General features: G+C 55.9%; 2 protein-coding genes across 6 annotated transcripts in view; one reads left to right on the top strand and one right to left on the bottom strand.

Annotated features, from left to right (window-relative positions):
* The window catches only part of XPNPEP1 (X-prolyl aminopeptidase 1), a 65,846-nt gene extending 58,114 nt beyond the window's left edge, over positions 1-7,732 (top strand). For all 4 annotated transcript variants that reach the window (XM_085877156.1, XM_085877161.1, XM_085877163.1 and 1 more), the window contains 7 exons: positions 2,464-2,535; positions 2,817-2,877; positions 3,104-3,173; positions 4,845-5,018; positions 6,162-6,238; positions 6,518-6,616; positions 6,856-7,732. In XM_085877156.1, the coding sequence (XP_085733282.1) occupies positions 2,464-2,535; positions 2,817-2,877; positions 3,104-3,173; positions 4,845-5,018; positions 6,162-6,238; positions 6,518-6,616; positions 6,856-6,972 (670 nt within the window). In that variant the 3' untranslated portion in view covers positions 6,973-7,732. The remainder of the gene's footprint in view (positions 1-2,463; positions 2,536-2,816; positions 2,878-3,103; positions 3,174-4,844; positions 5,019-6,161; positions 6,239-6,517; positions 6,617-6,855) is intronic.
* Positions 7,733-20,770: 13,038 nt separating this feature from the next.
* Positions 20,771-23,391, bottom strand: part of LOC147034139 (uncharacterized) — a 34,656-nt gene continuing 32,035 nt past the window's right edge. Inside the window, exons 5-6 of one of the 2 annotated variants that reach the window (XM_085877066.1) lie at positions 23,029-23,129; positions 20,771-21,900 (exon numbers count right to left, since the gene is read on the bottom strand). In XM_085877066.1, the coding sequence (XP_085733192.1) occupies positions 21,780-21,900; positions 23,029-23,129 (222 nt within the window). In that variant the 3' untranslated portion in view covers positions 20,771-21,779. Of the gene's footprint in view, positions 21,901-23,024; positions 23,130-23,391 lie in introns of both variants that reach the window. The other variant, XM_085877074.1, reaches the window with a different exon arrangement.

Genomic DNA, 23,391 nt, shown 5'->3' with positions numbered 1-23,391 from the left:
CCTGCTTTCCAAACTCTCTTCCTATGGTATCCAAGGTCATCTCCACTCATGGCTCGCAGACTTCCTCTCCTGTTGCAGTCAACGTGTGGCCCTAAATGGAGTTCTTTCATCCCCTCTTCCTGTCCAGGCTGGAATTCCTCAAGGTAGCATTCTGGGCCCGGTTCTTTTTCTGGTTTTCATCAATGATCTCTCTGACTCTGGAAAATCTTCTTCATCTCTGCTGATGACTACACCCTCTGTTGTACCATCTGTCACCCCTCAGACAAGCAAGGAGCAGCTTCTTCGGTCTCTGCAGATCTGGATAAAATCACAAATTCATCCGACACATGAAACATGTCTTTCAATCCTGACAAATTTCACACTCTCACGATGTCTCTCCGAAAGGACCGTCTGGAACCCCCCTCACCCCATATCTACTTTCTCAACAATCCTCTGGAAGAAGTCCTTTCATTCAAGCTTCTGGGTCTCACTATCTGCCATGATCCTTCCTGGGAAAGCCACGTTTCCAACCTGGCCTCCAAAGCCAGTCGCTGACTGGGAATCGAGCTCCTGACCACATCGAAAGCTTTCATCCGCAGCCTGACTGAGTACTGCTCTCCCCTCTGGGCTGGTGCTCTTGCCTCTCACCTTTCTTGGCTTCATGCTGTGGAAACCAAGGCATTTAGGATCATTGGTATCTCCCATGATGAGGCTGAGTCTTTTGGCCTCTCACTCTCTCACCGCAGGCAGTTCGGTGGTCTTTCTGTCTTCTACCGTGTCCTCTCCGGTCTCGCCCCCCCCCCACTCTGTCTGCAATATGTCCCCACCATATTTCCACAGGGTGCTCAAGGTCTGCCAGCAACCCCCTTCTGGTAAAACAAAATCATGAATCACTGCTCACCTTCACTCTTTCATTCCTCTTTTTTCCTTCCTTTGGAATAAACTCCCACACTCTGTTCAATCCCATTCTTCCCTCCAGGCCTTAAAAGCAGCTGTTCACCACCACCTCTTACCTTATCTTATCTTACCCCCATCCAAAACCTCGATCTTTTCTACTCCCGTTAATCCACCCCAAACCCACCTCCTTCAAATCCATCTTGTATACCCATGTTCCCCACCCCATCCCTCTCCCTTCCACAGATCTAATGTCTCTGTTCCCCACTGTTTTGTCCTTCCCTATCCCGCCACTCTTGTCTCCTGCCCCCCCCCCCATTGTGTGTTGTGTGTTGGCTCTCATTGGAGCCTCGACAATGAATACACAAAAAAAGATTGTTCTGTATTTTAATAATGGGCTTTTCGGTGTTTTTATTTATTGGTTCATGCGCACCAGCCAGAATGACCACGATATTCGTTATGTCTGTGTGTCTGTCTGTCCAGAGCATAACTCCGTGGACTTTAATCCGATCTTGATGAAACTTGGTTATGTGTTCGATATCAATGTCTAGTTGTGTTTTCCTGGATGAGGGCGTGCTACGCCCACTGTGGGCAGAGCCACGCCCAAAAATTAACCATTTTTAGGGGGTAGTCGGATTAAAAATCTATCTTCTCTGAGGGAATTGACTGAATGGAATGGGTTCTTTGGTATTTGAATAGCAAAATGAATTATCTAAAACTTGTCATCCGATTTTTCATTTTTGTCCCAAGGTCAAGGTCACAGGTCAAAAACTTGGAAAATTGCGAATTTTGACATAAAAATCATACGACCGCCCAAACTTTGAGAGCGAGGATGACAATATTTTTTATGCATAATCTTGAGGTCATTCCCCACCTTAAGTATTGAAACCATTTTGCTCTATCTCGAACACCTTGCCCGTGGCGCCCCCTTCAAGTTTGTTTTTACGCTGATTTCATCAAACTATGGATAATCCGAGGAGTGCGAAATGCCATATAGCCTATATGACCTTATATTGTTCCTGGAATGTTCCAGAGGAAGTTTTGCACCAAAGGTCATAATCCTTGACCTTTGACCTTTTAAAGGCCACAAAGGTCATTTTCAAAGTTGTGGGAATCGAACCGGGTTTTCGACCTTCTTCTATGAACTAACTCCACTAAGCTATAGCACGTATCCTGTTTCCTTATTTTAATGTCCACAACATTGTTTTGTGACCTTTAAAGGTTATGCAAAGGTCAAATTTGGAAAGTTGTTGAACGAAACCGGGTTTTCGACATTTTGCAGTTAATAACCTGTCACTCGTAACACATCATGTTGATCATTTTTATTACTTGGTCAAAAATTATCACATTGTCTCATCCTTGACTTCTGAAACAATCTACATCGTCAAATACCGCTCGTGAATCATTGTTGTCTTCAGACTCGTTTTATATATTTTTTTAAATACAATTTTTCCAAAATCCTGAAATGATTCCAGATAATTTGGTTTTGGTTTCCAGAAGGATCCTCAATAAAATAAAACAAAAATGCACCACGGATCTCTCGAGCTGGACAAGAAACCACTTCCCTAATTTGTATGATTTGCTCGACAGACCGACTCCACAATCGGACCGGCCGCTCTCCACAACCGAGATCTACTTATGCGATTCCGGCGCACAGTACAAGTGAGTTCCGTACATTTGGCTCAATTATCCTCTCGACTCTCGGACAAAGACTTTCACAATAAGGTGTCTATACCAGTTGGAAGTTGTTTTTGTTGTATTATTATTCTTCCAGTAAAGGGACAATATATTTATTATGTACATTGCTGAAGGAGGGGGGAGGGGTGAGAAAGGTGATGAAATTCTGCCACATTAGCATATGTAATGATTTGGCGGTCGCCAACACAAAATGCAATAACTCCAAGATGCACCGATATTGAACAAAGTATCCTGTTTCTTTCAAGAGATGGGACCACAGATGTAACACGAACTATGCACTTCGGTACACCAACTGATTACGAGAAGGTAAATAAACTTTTGGTAATTTTTTTTTTCTTTACTCTCTTCATACTTTAAATTAGGGTGATGCATGGAGCCTTGAGATGACCCCACCACTCCCTTGATCGTACATACCAAATGGGATCTTTCACATATACAGTATGTTTATCTGTAATCATCTCTGGCATTTTGAGGCCTTGTTTTTCAGCCACGGGGGAAATGAAACTGTTACTCTCCAACCGGTTTCTCACAGGAATGTTTCACAATGGTTCTGAAAGGTTACATGGCTATACAGACTGCCGTTTTCCCGAATGGCACCAAAGGTGTGGTTTCTATACACAGCTATTCCTTTCAAGACATACTGTCAAAGTGGAAAATTTTGTGCTACATCAACTACGCATTTGACGCAACAATGGAGAAGTGCAAATTTAACAATGCGTGAATATATTTGCATTTTCAGAGAGATTACAGTATCAGATCTTACAAAGAATGCACGTGTCATACACAAATAGTACTGCACTTCTTCGTGCACAATTCGACGTAAAATGTGCTTCGTTATTTGAAAAGTGAAAAAAACTTCAATGATTCCTAAAACCTGCAAGCTTGGGTAAAGCAGGGCTTGATGCACCATATGTCCGTGCCGCTAACAAGGATAAAGGTCCCATCCGAGATTGTGGAGACCACGATGCTGAGGCTAAAGATTGGAATGATTAAAATGTCCAATGCTTCAGGAAACGATGAACTTGCCAATCTCTACATTAAATTACCTCTTGATTTTATGTGCGTTAGTCTACTTTCCTGTTGTATTTCGCAATCCATAGATCATTGGTTCTGTACAGTGGGTGCAACATTGGTTCCACATTTTTATCGATTCTGTGCAGTGCTTCACTAGTTCCCTATTTTATTCATTCCGCACAGTGCTTCATTGGTTCCGTATGATTTACACCCGATTTGTAAACTTTAGTTTAAAGTAAAGTATGTTTACCTCCACCACCAAAAGTGAAAGAGGTTATGTTTTCACCCCTTTCTGTCTGTTTGTTTATGTGCAGGATATCTCAAAAAGTTGTGAACAGATTCGAAAGAAATTTTGTGGACAGGTTCGGTGTGTGACCAGGACGAACTGATTTGATTTTGGTGAAGATCCGGATCGGATCCGACGACTCGAATTTTAAAAAGTGATTCTTCACCAGAGAGATAGGGCCAAAAAGGATATATAGCACGATATCTCAAAAAGTTGTGGACGGATTTGGATGAAACTGAGTGGACAGGTTGGGTGTGTGACAAGTACGAAATGATTTGATTTTGGTGGATCCGAATCCAGATCTGGATACGATAATTATTTAATTTTAAAAGTGATTCTTCACCATTGAGAGATGGGGCCAAAACGATATAGTACTGTGTAGCATGATATTTCAAAAATGTATTGGGCCCAATATGTTCTCGTGGATCAGGCATTACATGGCGGAGGTATGCGCTCGGCCGAGTGCCCTTATAATTTCATTCCTGGTTCTCTTCAGTTCTGGTTATACTGCAAGCTGTTTTCTCCCCCTATGTAAATGTTTGCTGGTGTTTCACATGGTTAACATCGATGACATTGTCACGTGTCTTGTGTCCGCTCCGTAAAATGAAACGTGCGTGAACACATTTTCGTGTCGCTCAGCTCGAAAGTTTCCACTTTTACAGTCGTGGATACAACAGAGAATCTGATTGATGTATGAACTCCATTCATTTAAAATGAGCAAAAAATGTTAAATGAAGTGTTTAAATGTTGAGCTGTACAGAACATATATTTTTTTTAATATATATTTTATTTATTTTTAATTGAAGGGACCCAAATTTGCTGCAAATACTCAGCCCTTTCTAGTCGATGGCGAATGCCACCAGAGGCGTGCAAGTGATAGCAGCCCTAGGATTGTGGTTGAACATGCCCCCACCGCACTCCCTCCCCTCCCCAAAAACAAAGATTTATTACCTTGTGTGTATTCATCTGTCAGGACACCTGCTGGATACACTGGCACGCATGCACCTATGGACAGTGGGTTTGGACTACATGCACGGCACGGGCCATGGCGTCGGTGCCTTCCTGTGCGTGCACGAGGGGCCTTGCGGAATCAGCTACAAAAGCTTTGCCGATGAGCCACTGGAGGAGGGCATGATCATCACAGATGGTGGGGATCGTACATGTACTAATCGTGCAAGTTTGGTTTCAGACTTGGCTGCGGTGAAGGACGATTTGCAGGAAGGAGCCTCATTAATTTGAGTCATAAAACGAAAAAAAGAAATAACATGAACTGTGAAAGAATAGTTTTAAATACTGCTTACTCTGACGAGCACAGATTTAGCCTCATGCCCTGTCCCCTCCCCACCCACCCTCCACCCACCCCCTCTCCACCTACCCACCCCTCCACCCACCCTCTCCCCCACCCCACCCCCTCCCCACCACCCACCCTCCCCACCACCCACCCTCTCCCCCACCCCACCCCTCCCCACCACCCACCCCTCCACCCACCCCACCCCCTCCACCCACCACCCACCCCTCCACCCACCCCACCCCTCCACCCACCACCCACCCCTCCACCCACCCCACCCCTCCCCACCACCCACCCCTCCACCCACCCCTCCCCTCTCCACCCACCCTCCCCCTCTCCACCCACCCTCCCCCTCTCCACCCACCCCTCCCCACCCACCCCTCCCCCACCCCTCCCCACCCACCCTCTCCACCCACCCTCTCCACCCACCCTCCCCACTCCTCCCCCACCCACCCCTCCCCACCCCCTCCCCACCCACCCCTCCCCCACCCCCTCCCCACCCACCCCTCCCCCACCCCTCCCCACTCCTCCCCACCCACCCCTCCCCACTCCTCCCCCACCCACTCCCCCACCCCTCTCCCCCACCCACTCCCCCACCCTCCCCACCTCCTCCACCCACTCCCCCACCCCTCTCCCCCACCCTCCCCACCTCCTCCCCTCCCCACCTCCTCCACCCACTCCCCCACCCCTCTCCCCCACCCACCCCCACCCTCCCCACCCTCCCCACCCCCTCTCCACCCCCACCCTCCCCTCCCCACCCTCCCCACCCACCCCTCCCATCCCCTCCCCACCCACCCCCTCCCATCCCCTCCCCACCCTCCCATCCCCCCTCCCCATCCTCCCATCCATCCCCCCTCCCCACCCCAAACAATCCTGAGGGCCTTCCGATAATCGCAGTAAAGGATGTATGAATTCCATTCATTTAAAATGTAAAGTAAAGGAACATTCCTCGTTGTGGATGGACCAACTGGCTTTACCAAATGATGTCCATTTCTCATGCAGAGCCCGGTTATTATGAAGATGGACATTTTGGGATTAGAATTGAAAACGCATTGCTCGTTGTCCCAACAACTACAAAGGTATGAGAGTGCTGATAATACCAGTGGCAGGTTATTCCTAGTTGTGGTTGTTTTGTAAGAGTCTTCTTCATCGATTGTTATGAAGAACACGACCCAAGTACATAATGAATTTTCATGCAAACTATACTCTGTACACGAATTGGCATAAACATTTTTTTTAAAGGGGAACTCAACTCCATATCATCATCATTATACTTAACTGGGTAAAGGAAGTGGAGGCAAAGTCTGTGGAGGGTAAAGTTCTGGATCCTGTAACGCTTTCACCATGGGTTTCCTTAGTACGACGCCCAGAAGAAAGGATTCCTAACCTTTGAACCGTTGACTCTGGTGCCCATCCAGACAAAGATGATCAAGAAAGACCTGCTTACACCAACAGAGGTGATTGTGGTTTATAGGCCTTGTACTTCATACTCGTAATTTGACATGCCCTTACAACACCCTCCATTCATCCCATACTTTCCACTCTGTTTTGCCCTCCTCGGGCACACAGAGTCCTTGGCCTAAACAGGTACCTTTAAATCCACGAGAAATTATCACAAACGTGGAGAAGGAAAGGATTAATGGTGTAACAGGTATCATTGGAATTCCTTACTTCCTGTGTGTACCTTCTTCTTCAGTTGCAGTGCTTGAACGCTTATCACAAAAAATGCTGGACGGTCGTGGGAGAAGAGCTCGAGAAGCAGGGCAGATTAGAAGCACGCGAGTGGTTGTTGCGCCAGACGCAACCCTTCTGAGCGAGCATCGTCACATCGGCTTTGCCACCGTTTGACAATTCGACCCCGGTGCACGTTTGTCTTACCTCGTCACTTCCTTTAAAACCCAATTCCTCATCTCCTGCATCCCGTGTTTCTCGTCAAACTATCCTACAATATTGCTTTGGACCATAAAATACCAAAAAAAACAATTAACATTGCCATCGGACGTTCTAATTTGACTCAACTTAGCCTTTTAATCTTGTACTTTAAGTGGAAATACTCTTCTGGGAGTGGAAGGTAAGCGTATGGCTTGGACTGTTTCTCTGTGATTAATGCCTGAATATTTATTTCGGTTTGAGCCACCCTCATCTGGCCATCTGGAAGGTTGCGCAGACCTGTCCATTATATACTTTGCTGAGCGATTCAATCATTTAGTAGAAGATTTTCATGAAAACGTTACGAGAAGTATGCATACAGGGAAATGAAAGTTGATCTTCATTACCAAACCTTGAGAGTTGATCTCAGGTGGGAAATCCATCTCACCTTGTCTTTTTTGTTTTGTTTTTTGGCACCTGTAATATTTTCCAACTCGTCTCATGAATAGATCTGTTCTATGCATTCAGGGAATGATGTACAATCATACGTCCGTGAGGTTTGGGGAACAAAATAATTTACAAATCAATAGGCAGGTGTGGTTGTGATTCTGTGATAAGTCTGCAAACAAATGATTTGAATGTTGCTTGTAAAAATCATCTCCTGGGGGCGTTTGGAAATAAACACTTTTTGTGAAGAATCGAAATTGTGTGCATTTGAATTGAAGATGCTGATGGCCTGCTTTGGATAAGATCCACTTCATACAGACATGTTGACAAAGAGAGCACCATGGCAAATCCTTCCTTATTTGATCATTTGTGGATATGATTGTCCACGTGTGACTTTAAGAAGAATAAGAGATGGCATGGGTATTGAGGGAAACCCTGTCGGGTATATTTTCTCCAATGAATGAGTTGTAAAAGTTTTTCCTTTTCTGATTATACAGTACAAATCAAGTCGACCGAAACCAAAACGGACCGAGATTGGGATGGACATGTAAATTCTTGGCATACCTGAACTCTTATCCACCAAGAATGCCTTCATCTGCTGCCTGAAGGAATACTGTTCTCTCCTTTTGGGCCTGCCTTACACCTTCCTCAGCTTAATAGATACCAAGGCCTTCAATGTCATTGGAATCTCCCACCATCAGGCTCAGTCTATGGACCTATCTTTCACATCGCAGACAGGTCGGTGGTCTCCATATTCGACTGCCTCCTTTCTGGTCTAAAACATTCTGCTCTTCCATGCTTTGCTCCCTACTCCCCACTCCCCCTCCTCCCCCCTCCCCCACTACTCCTCCCCCCCTCCCCCACTACTCTTCCACCCCCTCCCCACTACTCCTCCCCCTCCCCCACTACTTCCTCCACACCCCTCCCCACTACTCCTCCACACCCCTCCCCACTACTCCTCCACACCCCTCCCCACTACCTCTCTCCACACCCCTCCCCACTACCCCTCCACACACCCTCCTCCCCACTACTCCTCCACACCCCTCCCCACTACTCTTCCACCCCCCTCCCCATCGACTCCTCCACCCCCTCCCCACCACTTCTTCTCCACCCCTCCCCCACGACTCCTCCACCCCCCCCCCCTCCCCACTACCCCCTCCCCCTCCCCCCACTACACTTCCTCTCCACCCCCCTCCTCTCAACACTACTTCCCTTCCACCCCCTTCCCACACTACCCCTCTCTCCCTATACCCCACTACCCCCTCCCACTTGCCTCCTCCTCCCCACTACCCTCCCTCACCACCCCTCCCCACTCTCCCACCTACCTCTCTCTCCCTCCCCCCTCCCATCACCTACCCCTCCCCCCCTCCCCCACTACCCCCTTTCCTCCCTCCCCACTACCCCATCATCTCTCCCTTCCTCCCCACTACCCCCTCCCCCCTCCCCACTACCCTCCCCCCTCCCCACTACTCCTCTCCCCGCTACCCCTCCCCCTCCCCACTACCCCTCCCTCCCCCTCCCCACTACCCCTCCCCTCCTCCACCACTACCTCTCCCCCTCCCCACTACCCTCCCCCTCCCCCACTACCCCTCCCCTCCCCACTACCCCCCTCCTCCCCCTCCTCCACTACCTCTACCCCCCTCCCCCCTCCCCACGCACCTCCCTCCTCCTCCCTCTTTCCTCCCCACGACGACTCCTTCCTTCCCTTCTCCTCCCCTTACGACGACTCCTCCTTCCTTCCTCTTCCTTCCTTCCTTCCTTTCTCTCCTCCCCACGACGACTCCTTCCTTCCTCCTTCCTTCCTCCTCTCCTCCCTCCTCCTCCACGACTTCCATAACTTCCTTCCTCCTCCTCCCTCTCCTCCCCACGACAACTCCTCCCTCCCTCCCTCTCCTCCCCACGTGCATAACTCCCTCCTCCCTCCCCTCTCTCCCCACGACAACCTCCTCCTCCTCCCCCTCCCCCCACTACTCTTCCACCCCCTCCTCCCCACGACTCCCCCTCCACCCCCTCCCCCACTACTCTTCCACCCCCCTCCCCACGTACCCTCCACCCCCCCTCCCCACTACCCCTCCCCACTACTCCTCCACCCCCTCCCCCACTACTCCTCCACCCCCTTCCCACTACCCCTCCTCCCCCCCTCCCCTACTACTCCTCCCCCTCCCCCCCCTTCCCCCCACTCCCCACTACTTCCTCCTCCCTTCCCCCCTCCCCCCACTCACTCCTCCTCTCTTTCTCTTCCCCCCTCCCCACTACCCTTCCTCCCCTTCCCCCCTCCGCCACTACTTCCTTCCTTCCCTCTCTCTCTCTCCTCTCCCCACTACTTCCTTCCTTCCTTCCTCCCCTTCCCCCCTTCCCCTACGACTCCTCCTTCCTCCTCCCCACCACCCCCTCCCCCTCCCTCCACCCCACTACCCCCTTCCCTCCCCCCAGTCCCTCACCACCCTCCCCCCCCTCCCCACTACCCCTCCTCCCCTCCCCACTCACCCCTTCTCCCTTACTCACCCCCTCCCCTCCCCACTACCCCTCCCCCTCCCCACTACCCCTCCCCCTCCCCACTACCCCTCCCCACTACCCCTCCCCCTACCCTCCCTTCCTCCCCCCCTCCTCCTCCCCACTACCTCCTCTCCTCCTCCCCACTACCCTCCCCTCCCCACTACCCCTCCCCCTCCCCCCTCCCCACTACCTCCCGCTCACCCCCTCCCCCTCCCCACTCACCCCTCCTCCCTCTCCCCCACTCACCCTCCTCCCCCTCCCCACTACCCCTCCCCCCTCCCTCCACTACCCCTCCCCCCTCCCTCACTACCCCCTCCTCCCCCTCCCCAACTACCCTCCTTCCCCCTCCCCACTACCCTCCTCCCCTCCCCCCTGAGACGACTCCTCCTTTCCTTCCTTCCTCTCTTCCTCCCCACGAGACGACTCCTCCCTTCCCTTCTCCCTACCCCACGACGACTCCTCCTCCCTCCCTCCCTCTCCTCCCTCCTCCTCTTCTCCTCCTCCACGACGTACTCCTCCTCCCTTCCTTCCTTCCTCCTCCCTCCTCTTCCTCCCAACACGACAACTCCTCCTCCTCCCTCCTCCTCTCTACGACAACCTCCTCCCTCCTCCCTCTCCCTCCCCACGCACAACTCCTCCTCCCTCCCTCTCCTCCCCCACGACAACTCCTCCTCCCCTCCTCCCCCCCTCCCCACTCACTCTTCCACCCCCTCCTCCCCACGACTCCTCCACCCCCTCCCCTACTACTCTCTCCACCCCCCTCCCCACGACTCCTCCACCCCCCTCCCCCCACTCACCCTTCCCCACTACTCCTCCACCCCCTCCCCACTACTCCTCCACCTCCTTCCCACTACCCCTCCTCCCCCTCCCCACTACTCCTCCTCCCCCTTCCCCCACTCCCCACTACTCACTCCTCCCCTTCCCCCTCCCCACTACTCCTCCTCCCTCCCCTTCCCCCCTCCCCACTACTCCTCCTCCCTCTTTCCTCCCTCCCCACTACTTCCTCTTCCCCTCCCTCTCTTTTTCCCCCTCCTCCACCACTCCTCCTCCCTTCCCTTCCCTCTTCCCTCTTCCCTCCTCCCCACGACTACCTCCCTCTCTCCTCCCCATCGACTCCTCCCCCTCCCCCTCCTCCCACGTACTCCTCCCCCCTCCCTCCACCCCACTACCCCTCCTCCCCCATCCCCACTACCCTCCCCCCTCCCCACTACCCCCTCCTCCCCCTCCCCCCACCACCCCTCCCCCTCCCCACGGCCACTCGCCGCCGCCCCCCCCTCCCCCACTCACCCCTCCCCACTCACCCTCCCCCCTCCCCACTACCCCTACCCCCTCCCCACTACCCTCCCCCCCCCACTACCCTCCCCCTCCCCCACTACCCTCCCCGTCACCCCTCCCCCTCCCCAACTACCCCCTCCTCCCCCTCCCCACTACCCCTCCCCCTCCCCACTACCCCTCCCCCTCCCTCGCTACCCCTCCTCTCTCTCCCTCCCATAACACACTTCCTTCCCCCCTTCCCCACTACCCCCTCCTCCCCCTCCCCGCTACTCCTCCCCCCTCCCACTACCACATCTCTTCCTCCCTCTTCCCCGCTCACATCCTCCCCCTCCCCCCACTACCCCTCCTCCCCCTTCCCCACTCACCCTCCCCCCTCCCCACTACCCCTTCCCCCTCCCCCACTACCCCTCCCCCCTCCCCACTACCCCCTCCCCCTCCCCACTACCTCCCCTCCCCACTACCCCTCCACCCTCCCCCATCCCACTCTCTCCTTCCACCCTCCCCACTACCCTCCCCCCTCCCCTCCCCATTCGACTCCCTCTCCCCTCCCCCTCCCCGACGACTCCTCCCTCCCTCCTTTCTTCCTTCCCCACGACGACTCTCCTCTCTCTCCTCCCCCACGACGACTCCCTTCCCCCTTCCTTCCTTTCTTCCTCCACGACGACTTGTTCCTTCCTTCCCTTTCTCTTCCCTTCCCCACGACGACTTCCTTCCTTCCCTTCCTTCCCTTTCTCTCTTCCTTCCACGACGACTTCCTCCTTCCTTCCTTCCTTTCTTCCTTCCTCTTCCCTTCTCCTTCCTCCCCCTACGACAACTTCCCTTCCTTCCTCCCTTCTCCTCCCCACGACAATTTCTCCTCCCTTCCCTTTCTCCCTCCCCACGACAACTCCTCCTCCTCCTCCCTCCCCACCACCACCTCCCCTCTTTCCCCCCCTCCCCACTGTCATCATCCTCCTCCCCCTTCCCCCACTCCCTCACTACCCTCCTCCCCCTCCCCTTCCTCCCCTCCCCACTACCCTCCCTCCCCTTCCCCTCCCCCACTACTCCTCCTCCCCTCTTCCCCCCTCCCCACTACTCCTCCTCCCCCTTCCCCCCCCCTCCCCACTACTCCTCCTCCTCCCCCCTCCCCCCTCCCCACCACTCCTCCCCTCCCCTCCTTCCCCCTCCCCACCACTCCTCCTCCCCCTTCCCCCCCTCCCCACTACTCCTCCTTCCTCCTCCCCCTTCCCCCCTCCCCACGACTCCTCCCCCTCCTCCCCACGACTCCTCCCCTCCTCCCTCCACCCCACTACCCCCTCCCTCCCCCATCCCCACTACCCCTCCCTCCCCACTGCCCCTCCCTCCCCCTCCCCGACGAGACTCCTCCCTCCTCCCTTCTCCTCCCCACGACGACTCCTCCTTCCCTCCCTTCTTCCTCCCCCCTGACGACGACTCCTCCTCCCTCTCCTCCCCCATCGACGACTCCTCCCTCCCTTCTCCTCCCCACGACGACTCCTCCTCCTCCTCCCTCTTCCTCCCCGACGACGACTCCCTCCCTCCCTTCCCTCCCTTCCTCCCTCCCCACGACGACACACCCCTCCCTTCCCTTCCTTCCCTCTCTTCCTCCCTGACGACGACTCCTCCTCCTCCTCCCTTCTCCCTCCCCACGACGACTCCTCCCTTCCCTCCTCCCTCCCTCCCTCCCTCCCTCTCCCTCCCCCATCGACGACGACCTCCTCCTCCTCCTCCTCCTCCTTCCCTCCTCCCCATCGACGACTCCTCCTCCTCCCTCTCTCCCCACCACATCGCCCACTCCTCCCCCCAGACTCCACCACTACTCCTCCCTCCCCCTTCCCCTACTCCCACCACTTCCTCCCTCCCTCTTCCCCCTCCCCCACTACTCCTCCCTCCCTCTTCCCCTCCCCACTACCTTCCCCCCCCCCCCCTCCCCTTCTCCCTCCCCACTACTTCCTTCCTCCTCTCTCTTCCCCCCCTCCCCCACTACTCCTCCTCCCCCCTTCCCCTCCCCACAACTCCTCCTCCCCCTTCCCCCCTCCCCACCACTCCACCTCCCCATCCCCCTCTCCCCATCATGCCACTCCTCCCTCCCCCCTTCCCCCCACTCCCCACTACTCCTCCTCCCCCTTCCCCCTCCCCCCTTCCCCCCCCCCTCCCCACTACTCCTCCTCCCCCTTCCCCCTCCCCACTCACACTCCTCCCCTCCCCCTTCCCCCCCTCCCACACTACTCCTCCCCCTCCCCTTCCCCCCTCCCCACTCACACTCCTCCTCCTCCTCCCCTTCCCCCCTCCCCACGACTCCCTCCCCTCCTCCCCACGACTCCTCCCCTCCCTCCACCCCACTACTCCCCTCCCTCCCCCCATCCCCACTACCCCTCCCCCTCCTACCACTACTCCTCCCCTCCCCCCTACCCCCTCCCCCTCCCCACGACCCCTCCCCCCTCCCCCCGACTCCTCCTTCCTCCCTCCACCCCCACCACCCCCTCCTCCCCCATCCCCACTCACCCCTCCCCTCCCCACTACCCCTCCCCCCTCCCCCTCCCCTCCCCACGATCTCTCCCTCCCCTCCCCTCCCCACGACTTTCCCTCCCCTCCCCCTCCCGACGACTCCCTCCCTCCCTCTCCTCCCCACTGACGACTCCTCCTCCTCCCTCTCCTCCCCACGACGACTTCCTCCCTCCCTCCCTCTCCCTCCCCATCGGACGACTCCCCTCCTCCCTCCTCCTCCTCCCCATCGACGACTCCTCCTCCCTCCCTCCTCCCCTCCCTCCTCCCTCTCCTCCCCATCGACTCCTCCTCCTCCTTCCTCCTGCCATCGACTCCTCCTCCTCCCTCTCCTCCCCACGACGACCACTCCTCCTCCTCCCTCTCCTCCCTCTCCTCCCCACGACGACCACTCCTCCTCCTCCCTCTCCTCCCTCTCCTCCCCACGGCGGCCACTCCTCCCCCCACTCCCCACTACTCCTCCTCCCCTCTCCCCCTCCCCACTACCCTCCTCCCACCATCTCTCCACTACCTTCCTCCCCCTCCCCTCCCCTCCCCTCCCCCTCCCCGCACGACTCCTTCCCCCTCCCCATCGACCTCCCCCTTCCTCCCCATCGACTTCCTCCCCTTCCTCCTTCCACCCCATCGACTCCTCCCCTCCCTCCATCCCCACGCATCTTCCCTCTCCCTCCCTCCACCCCCATCGATCTCTCCCCCTCCCCTTCCACCCCACTACTTCCTCCTCCCCCATCCCCACCACCCTCCCCTCCCCCATCCCCTCCCCTCCCCCCCTACCCCTCCCCCCCTCCCCACTACCCCCTCCCCCCCACTCCCCTACTCCCTCCCCCCTCCCCACGACCCCCTCTCCCCCTCCCCACGACCCCTCCCCCTTCCCCATCGACTCCTCCCCCTCTCGCCCTCCCGACGACTCCTCCCTCCCTTCCCTACGACGACTCCTCCCTTCCCTCCCTCTCCCTCCCCTATGACGACGACTCCTTCCCTTCCCTTCTTTCCTCCCTCCCCACGACGACTTCCTTCCTTCCCTTCCCTCTCCTCCCCCCTGACGACGGGACTCCTCCTCCCTCCCTCCCTCTCCCCTCCCCATCGACAACTCCTCCTTCCTTCCTCTCTCCCTCGACGACGACCTCCCTCCCTTCCCTCTCCCTCCCCTGACGACGACTCCTCCTCCTCCCTCTCCTCCCCATCGACGACTCCTTCCTCCTTCCTCCGATCGACTCCTTCCTTCCTCCTCCTTCCCTTCTCCTCCCCAGACCACGACTCCTCCTCCTCCCTCCCTTCCTTCCCCATCGACTACCTCTCTCCTCCCTCCTCCCTCTCCCTCCCCATCGACGACTCCTCCTCCTCTCCTTTTCTTCCCTCTCCCTCCCCACGACGACTTCCTTCCTTCCTTCCCTTCCCTTCCCTCTCCTCCCCATCGACGACCTCTCTCTCTCTCTCTCCTTCCTTCCTTCCTTCTTCCCTTCCTCACGACGACCCCTCCTTCCCTTCCCTCCCTCCCTTCTTTCCCTCCCCAACGACCCACCCTCCTCCCTTCCTCCCTTCCCTCTCCTCCCCCCCCCCCCCCCCACGACTCCCTTCCTTCCCTTCCCTTCCTCTTTTCCTCCCCACGACGACCCCTTCCCTTCCCTCCTCCCTCTCTCCTCCCCATCGACTCCTCCTCCTCCTTCCTTCCTTCCTCCTTCCTTCCTCCTTCCCCTTTATCGACGACGACTCCTCCTCCTTCCTCCTCCCTCTTCCTTCCCCATCGACGACGACTCCTCCTTCCTTCCTCCTCCCTTCCTCCCCATCGACGACTCCTCATCCCCTCCTCCTCCTCCTCTCCTCCCCACGACGACTCCTCCTCCTCCTCCTCCTCCTCCTTCTCCATCCCCACGACGATCTCTCCTCCCTTCTCCTCCCCATCGACGACTCCCTCATCCTCCCTCCTCCTCCCTCTCCTCCCATCGACGACCCTCATCCCCCTCCTCCTTCCTCCCTTCTCCCTTCCCCACGACGAGCACTTCTCCTCCTTCCTCCTCCTCCTTCCTCTGCCTCCACCACCCCCTCCTCCTCCTCCTCCCCACGACGACTACCTACCCTCCTCCTCCTCCCTTCCTTCCTCCCCCACGACGATTCCTCCTCCTCCTCCTTCCCTTCTTCCTCCCTCACTTCTCCACCACCTCCTCCTTCTTCTTCCTTCCTTCCTCCTCCCCACCCCCCACCTCCTCCCTCCTCCTTCCCTCCTCCCACGACGCATCCTCCTCCCCCTCCTTCTCCTTCCCCTACGACGATTTACTCCTTCCTTCCTTCCTTCCTTCCTTCCTCTCCTTTCTTCCCACGACGACTCTCATCCCCCCCCGTCCTTCCTTCCTTCCTTCCTTCTTCCTCCTCCCCACCCCATTTTCCTTCCTTTCCTCCCTTCTCCTCCCCACGACGACTTTCATCCCTTCCTCCGTCCTTCCCTTCCTTCCTTCTTTCCTTCACTTTATCAATCTCCTCCCTTCCCTTTCTTCTTTTTCCTTTTTCCCCTTTACTTACGACTTCTCCCTCCTCCCTTCCTTCCTTCCCTTCTCTCTCCCCATTTACTCCTCCTTCCCTTCCTTCCTTCCTTCCCTCTTTCCTTCTACGTGACGTACTCCTCCTCCTCTCCTTCCCTTTATTTATTTACTTCCTCATCCTCTCCTCCTCCTCCTCCTCTCTCCTACCTACGACTCCTTCCTCCCTCATCCTCCTCCTCCTCCCTTCTCCTCCCCCATCGCACGACTCCCTCCTTCCCCTCCCTCCTTCCCTTCCCTTCCCTTCTTCCTTCCCCATCGACGACTCCTCCTCCTCCCTTCCTCCTTTCTCCCTCCCCACGACGACTCCTCCTCCTCCTCCTCCTCCCTCTCCCTCCCCCACGAGCGACTCCTCCTTCCCTTCCTCCTTCCTTTTCCCCATCGACGATTCTCCTCCCCCTTCCTTCCCTTCTCCTCCCCATCGACGATTCCTCCCTCCCTCCCTTCCCTCTCCTCCCCATCGACGACTCCTCCTCCTCCTCCTCCTCCTCCCCACGACGACTCCTCCTCCTCCTTCCTCCCTCCCTCTCCTCCCCATCGACGACTCCTTCCTCCCTCTCCTCCCCCACGACGACCTCCCTCATCCCTCCCCCTCCCCTCCCCTCTCCTCCCCATCGACGACTCCTCCTCCTCCCTCTCCTTCCCCATCGACGACTCCTCCCTCCTCCTCCTCCTCCTCTCCTCCCCATCGCACGACTCCTCCTCCCTCCCTCCCTCCCTCCTCCCTCCTCCCTCCTCCCCATCGACGACTTCCCTTCCCTTCCCTTCCTTCTTCCCTTCCTCCCTCCCTTCCTTTTCCCCCCACGACGACTCCTCCTCCCCCTCCCTTCCCCTTCCTCCCTCTCCCCATCGACGACGACTTCCTTCCTCCTCCTCCTTCCTTCCTTCCCTTCTCCCTCCCCATCGACGACGACTCCCTTCCCTTCCTTCCCTCCCTCTCCTTCCCCACGACGCACGACTCCCTCCTCCTCCTCCTCCTCCTCCTCCTCTTCCTCCCCATCGACGACTCCTCCTCCCTTCCCTCTCCTCCCCATCGACGACTCCCTCCCTCCCTTCCCTCCCTCTCCTCCTCCTCCCTCTCCATCCTACCTACCTACCCTCCCTCCTCCTCCTCCTTCCCCACGATCTACCACTCCTTCCCCTCCTCCCTCTCCTCCCCACGACTGACCACTTCCCTCCTCCTCCCTTCTCCTCCCCATCGACGACCACTCCCTCCTCCCTCTCTCTCCCTCCCCAGACGACCACCACTCCTCCCTTCCCTCCCTCTCCTCCCCATCGACGACCACTCCTCCCCCTTCCTCCCCTCTCCCCACTACTCCTTCCTTCCTCCCTCTTCTCTCTCTCTCTCTCTCCCCTCACTACCTTCCTCCTCCTCCCCTTCCCCCCTCCCCACTTACTCCTCCCTTCCCTCCCCCTTCCCCCCTCCCCACTACTCCTCCTCCTCCCCCTTCCCCCTCCCCACTACTCCTCCTCCTCCCTCTCTTCCCCCCTCCCCACTACTTCCCTCCTCCTCCCCTTCCCCTCCCCACCACTTCCCTCCTCCCTCCCCTTCCCCCCTCCCCACTACTTCCTCCTCCTCCCCTCCCCTTCCCCCTCCCCACCACTCCTCCTCCTCCCCCTTCCCCCCTCCCCACTACTCCTTCCCCCCTTCCCCTCCCCTCCTCCCTCCTCCCCCCCTTCCCCCCCCCACCACTCCTCCCTCCTCCCCCTTCCCCCCTCTACTACCCCCTCCTCCTCCTCCTCCCCTCTTCCCCTCCCCACTACTCCTTCCTCCCCCCTTCCCCCTCCCCCTCCCCCTCCTCTCCCCTTTTTCCCCCCCCACTATCATTTCCTTCCTTCCTTCCTCTTCCTCTCTCTCTCCCCTCCCCACCACTTCCTTCCTCTCCCCTTCCCCCCTCCCCACTACTTCCTCCTCCCCTTCCCCCTTCCCCCCACTACCTTCCCCCTCCCCCTTTCCCCCTCCCCACTACTCTCCCCTTCCTTCCCCCCTCCCCCACTACCTCCTCCTCCCCCTTCCCCCACCACCCACTACCCTCCTCCCCTTTTCCCCCCTCTCCCCACTACTCCTCCCCTCCCCCCTTCCCCCCTCCCCACTACTCTTCCTTCCTCCCCCCCTTTCCCCCTCCCCACTACTACTCCTCCCCTCTTCCCCTCCTCCACTCACACTACCTTCCTCCCCCTCTTCCCCCTCCCCCACTACCTCCCCCTCCCCCTTCCCCCCTCCCCCACTACCTCCTCCCCCTTCCCCCTCCCCACTACTCCTCCTCCCCCTTCCCCTCCCCCACTACTTCCTTCCTTCCCCCTTCCCCCCTCCCCACTACTACTTCCTCCCCCTTCCCCTCCTCCACTACTACTTCCTCCCCTTCCTCCCACTACCCCACTACCTCCTTCCCCCTCCCCTCCCACTACCTTCCTCCTCCTCTTCCCTTCCTCCCTCTCCCCATCTACCTCCTCCCCTTCCCCTCTCCCCACCACTCCTCCTCCCCTTCTTCCCCTCCCCACTACTCCTCCTCCCCCTTCCCCCTCCCCACCACCTCCTCCTCCCCTTCCCCCTCCCCACTACTCCTCCTCCCCCTTCCCCCCCTCCCCACTACCCTCCTCCCCCCCTTCCCCCCTCCCCACTACTCCTCCTCCTCCTCCCCCCTCCCCACTACTACTCCTCCCTCCCTCCCTCTCTTCCCCCCCTCCCCACTACTCCTCCCTCCCCCCCTTCCCCCTCCCCGCACTACTCCTCCTCCCCCTTCCCCTCCCCACTCACTCACTCCTCCCCCTTCCCCTTCCCCTCCCCACTACTACTCCTCCCCCTTCCCCCCCCCTCCCCACTACTCCCTCCTCCCCCTTCCCCCCTCCCCACTATTTCTTCCTTCCTTCTCCTCTACTACTTCCCCCCTTCCCCCACTACTTTCCTCCTCCTCCTCCCCACCACACCTCCTCCCTCTCTTTTCCCCTCCCCACTACCTCCTCCTCCCTTCCCCCCTCCCTCTACTCACATCCTCCTCCCCCCTTCCCCCCCCTCCCCCACTACCCTCCTCCCCCTTCCCCTCCCCACCCCTACTCCTCCTCCCCCTTTCCCCCTCCACTACTCCTCCTCCCCCTTCCCCCCTCCCCCACTACTCCTCCTCCCCCTTCCCCCCTCCCCCCCACTACCCTCCCCTCCCCCTTCCCCCCTCCCCCACTACTCCCTCCTCCTCCCCTCTCCCCCTCCCCACTACTCCTCCTCCTCCTCCCCCTTCCCCCCTCCCCACTAACTACCTCCTCCCCCTTCCCCTCCCCACCACCTCCTCTCCCTTCTTTCCCTCCTCCCTACTACCTCCCTCCTCTCTTTCCCCCCTCCCCACTACCTTCCTCCTCCCCTTTCCCCCCTCCCTCACTACGCCTCCCCCTTTTCCCCCCTCCCCTCACTACCCTCCCTCCCCTTCCCCTCCCCCCACTACCTTCCTCTCTCTCTTCCCCCTCCCACGTTACTTCCTCCTCCCTCCCTCTCCCCCCTTCCCCCCCTCCCCACTACTACTCCTTCTTCCTCCTCTCCCTTCCCCCTCCCCACTACTCCTCCTCCTCCCTCTTCTCCCCCCTCCCCCACTACTCCTCCTCCTCCTCCCCTTCCCCCTCCCCACTACTCCTCCCTCCTCCTTCTCCTCCTTCCCCCCTCCCCCACTACTCCTCCTCCTCCCCTCCCCCTTCCCCACTACTCCTCCCCCTCCTCCTCCCCCCTTCCCCCTCCCATCACTACTCCTCCTCCCCTTCCCCCTCCCCACTACCTCCTTCTCCCCTTCTCCCCACTACTCCTCCCTCCTCCCACCACTCCTCCTCCCCTTCCCCCCTCCACCACTACCCTTCTCCCCCTTCCCCTCCCCCCACTACTCCTCCTCCTCCTCCCCTCTCCCCACTACCTCCTCCTCCTCCTTCCTTCCTCCCTCCCCACTACTTCCTCCCCTCCTCCTCCCCCTTTCCCCCTCCTCCCCCACTACTCCTCCTCCTTCCTCCCCCTTCCCCTCCCCACTACTCCTCCTCCTCCTCCCCCTTCCCCCTCCCCACTACTCCTCCCTCCTCCCCCTTCCCCCTCCCCACTACTCCTCCCCTCCCCCCTCCCCACTACTCCTCCCTCCCCCTTCCCCCCTCCCCACTACTCCTCCTCCCTCCCCTTCCCCCCTCCCCCTACTCCTCCTCCCCCCCCTTCCCCCCCTCCCCCCCACTCCCCCCCCCCATTTTATTCCTACTTTTCCTTATGTTCTCGCTCTTCCAGGAGCCTTAACTTTGTTTTCCAAAAAATAATCACAATCAAAATGCTCCAACTGAAATTCCAAAGAGATTAAATGTGACAAGATTTCCACTTTACTTGCGATTTGATACAAATACCAAAGCTGGAAGGGAGTTTGAGATATATCATCTGACACTGGCATTTATAAAGATATGTAACAAACAAAAGCACTGTACGTAATACTTCATTAAATACCCTCCTCGAAAAACGATCCTTTAAAACTCCCAGCATCAATTTCATGGTGATGTATTTATTTGTTGTTATTAAAGGAAAATAAACTGCACTATTGTATCAAATACATTCTGAGCAAAATTGGCCATTTTGCCTTGGAATAAAGTTCACAAGTGTCAAGGGATAACGAATTTTTCTTTTTTCGTACTCTTACAAAACAAATGGTCAAGTGATCTGAAATGTAAACACTTGACAGAAAAGAAAGTAAAGGCAATGCTTTGGTTACAATTCGCATGACAGCACATTCGGATCTCGCCGTGACATTCCAACCCAAATTGGGAAGCAAGTGAGGAACCGGTACTAACGGACGGAGCTTCAAAAGATCAACTGAGGACAGGAATTTTAAGCAATAATTTGATCGACGTTAAATGCGGAAACAATTTTTGTACTTTGAAAACGACACTCTGCACTTGTTTAATTTTTCTCGTTTGAAGGGGGAGATGCTCCCCAACCTACTCCCTAAATTTGGTCTCCATCATGCAAATGCTAAAGGTTTTGGCCATCTTGTATGAGGCCAAAGCACAAGGTCTGTTTGTTACTCTCACATTCGCATCCTTAGTGGTCTCCCTTATTTTTTTTTAAATACCTCTCCCCTCTCGCTCCATGTGCTCTCTCAACGCTCTCACCTTCGCCAGCTCCTCCAGGACACAGGAGTTCTTACCCTAAACCCCCCCCCCCCCATTCCATCCAGACCATAAAAGGTCTGCAGAGCGTTGCTGCTGCCAAAACAGTTTCCGAGGGTATTGGGCATAATCCTGGATGGGTCGCCACTCCGACACAGGATACCAGCAAGTTGGCATTCATTTTGCCAACCTCAGAAGGATGACAGGCAGAGTCAACCCCACCTGGTATTAATTCAACATACCCCACCCCACCTTGTTAAACTCCCAAAATCTTGGCTTTCCAACCACATATCACCCGATTGCCAAACTCTTCGCTGATGCTAGATTTTGTAACAAAAGTAGTCGAAATGGTATTTTGACGCGTGCACGGACGCACAGTGGTTATTCAATGGAAACTGAAATGACCTTCAATTGTTTGCACCCGAAGGCTTTTTTGACTTTCCTGGATTTGTTCCATCGGAAGAATCTCCAACATCTCTTCTCCTTCGTTCGAATCCATGTGTAACCTGCAGGTAATAGCACGATTTAGGATTTCAATACGTTCTGCCTTGCCAAAGTGCACTTCCATCGAAACAATGTGCAAGCACTCAACCACCGATAAGAAAAGATTTGTGACCCCTACTATGCTTCACATAAAGCTGCTCTATCTGCATCCTGATGGCAGCGACTAACAACATCTGAGGATGAGTAAAGCTGCATTTCAGAAAGCAAGCGTTTAAAATTTGGCCAGGGTACTGATACATCAAACCCCACACCCCAAAATACACATCTTGAACATCCACAAGCAGGTGCTCAATGGTATATTGGCTTAGCATCTGCTCTCGCAGGTGGACTATTCTTTGATGCATTGAAATAAGTAAAAAAGATCAAGTTTCATCGCCATTTTCAACTGATTAAGCAAATCTTGGTGTAACATCGTAACTGGTTTTAATGGTTTAGTGATCAAAGAACACCTATTTTCTCCCTACTGAAAAAGGAAATATCCTCAAAAAAGCATACTCAAGGTCCTGAAGTATATATGCAAAGACAAAGTTGTAATTTTGACCAGACTCCGTTGTGTAATGGGTAGTGTGCTTGAAGTCTGGGAGGTCACTGGTTCAAACCCCAACCAAGACTTACCAAAGACTTTATAAATGGCATGTGCTGCTTCCTTGCTTGATGATCAGCATTTAAAAAGACAAGAGCACAGACAATCCCCATAGCTTGGCATCTATTGGGAGGAGGAAATTCCTCCTTTAGAAATGCCCTGCTGAGTGTGGGGGAGAAAGGTGGTGCCATTGTTGTGACATCACTCTGACCAGAGTATCCAGAGAGGCGATGGCACTTCCCCCAAGCTCAGTGGTTGTGTCTGTCTTGTCTAAAGGCCCTGCGTGTTGTGTCTCATGTATTCGTCTATCTCCACGTGTGTAGCCACTCCGTGACGAGCCTTAGATCCGGTACAAATAAAATAAAAAGCCATTGGTTGTCAAGCCCAATTCCCTTTAAAATATTCACTTACAATCCCATTTAATGGCCAATAAATGAATGTTTGGTTTGATTGAAATTTCACCGCTTGAATGAGCATCACGTTATCTTCGTCTCTCCAATATACAAGCACAACTTTTATCCAAACAACAATAATTAGGTGTACCAACTGTTTCAGTCTGATGTTTTCCTGCTCCAGCTGTTCAACGCGTGCTTGGGCACGCTCACGGTCTTGCCTCTCAGATTCAAAATCCTCTCTACAAACTTGGATCTAAAGGGGGAAATTCAAGAGTAATCAGAAGATAAAGTTGCCATTCTTTGCACAACCAGACATCGAACACCTAACCCCACGCAGTCTGGAGAAAAAAAAAAGGACATGGGTGGGGTCTGTAAGCAGCAAATTTGATTGGTTCAGATGATGTAAAATGGCGTATTCTTTTGTCCAAGTACTGCGAAACAGAAGGGTTTTGAAAATAGCAAAACAAAGCGATCTGTGTTCAAGTATATAATTCAATTGAAATAAAATAATTTTA

This window comes from Eptatretus burgeri, chromosome 1 (assembly GCF_056783735.1).
Source record: "Eptatretus burgeri isolate ZD-2024b chromosome 1, Ebu_testis_v1, whole genome shotgun sequence".
In the NCBI taxonomy this organism is placed as follows: Eukaryota; Metazoa; Chordata; class Myxini; order Myxiniformes; family Myxinidae; genus Eptatretus; species Eptatretus burgeri.
Note: the sequence above shows the minus strand (reverse complement) of the source record. Positions and strands in the feature narration are given on the sequence as shown.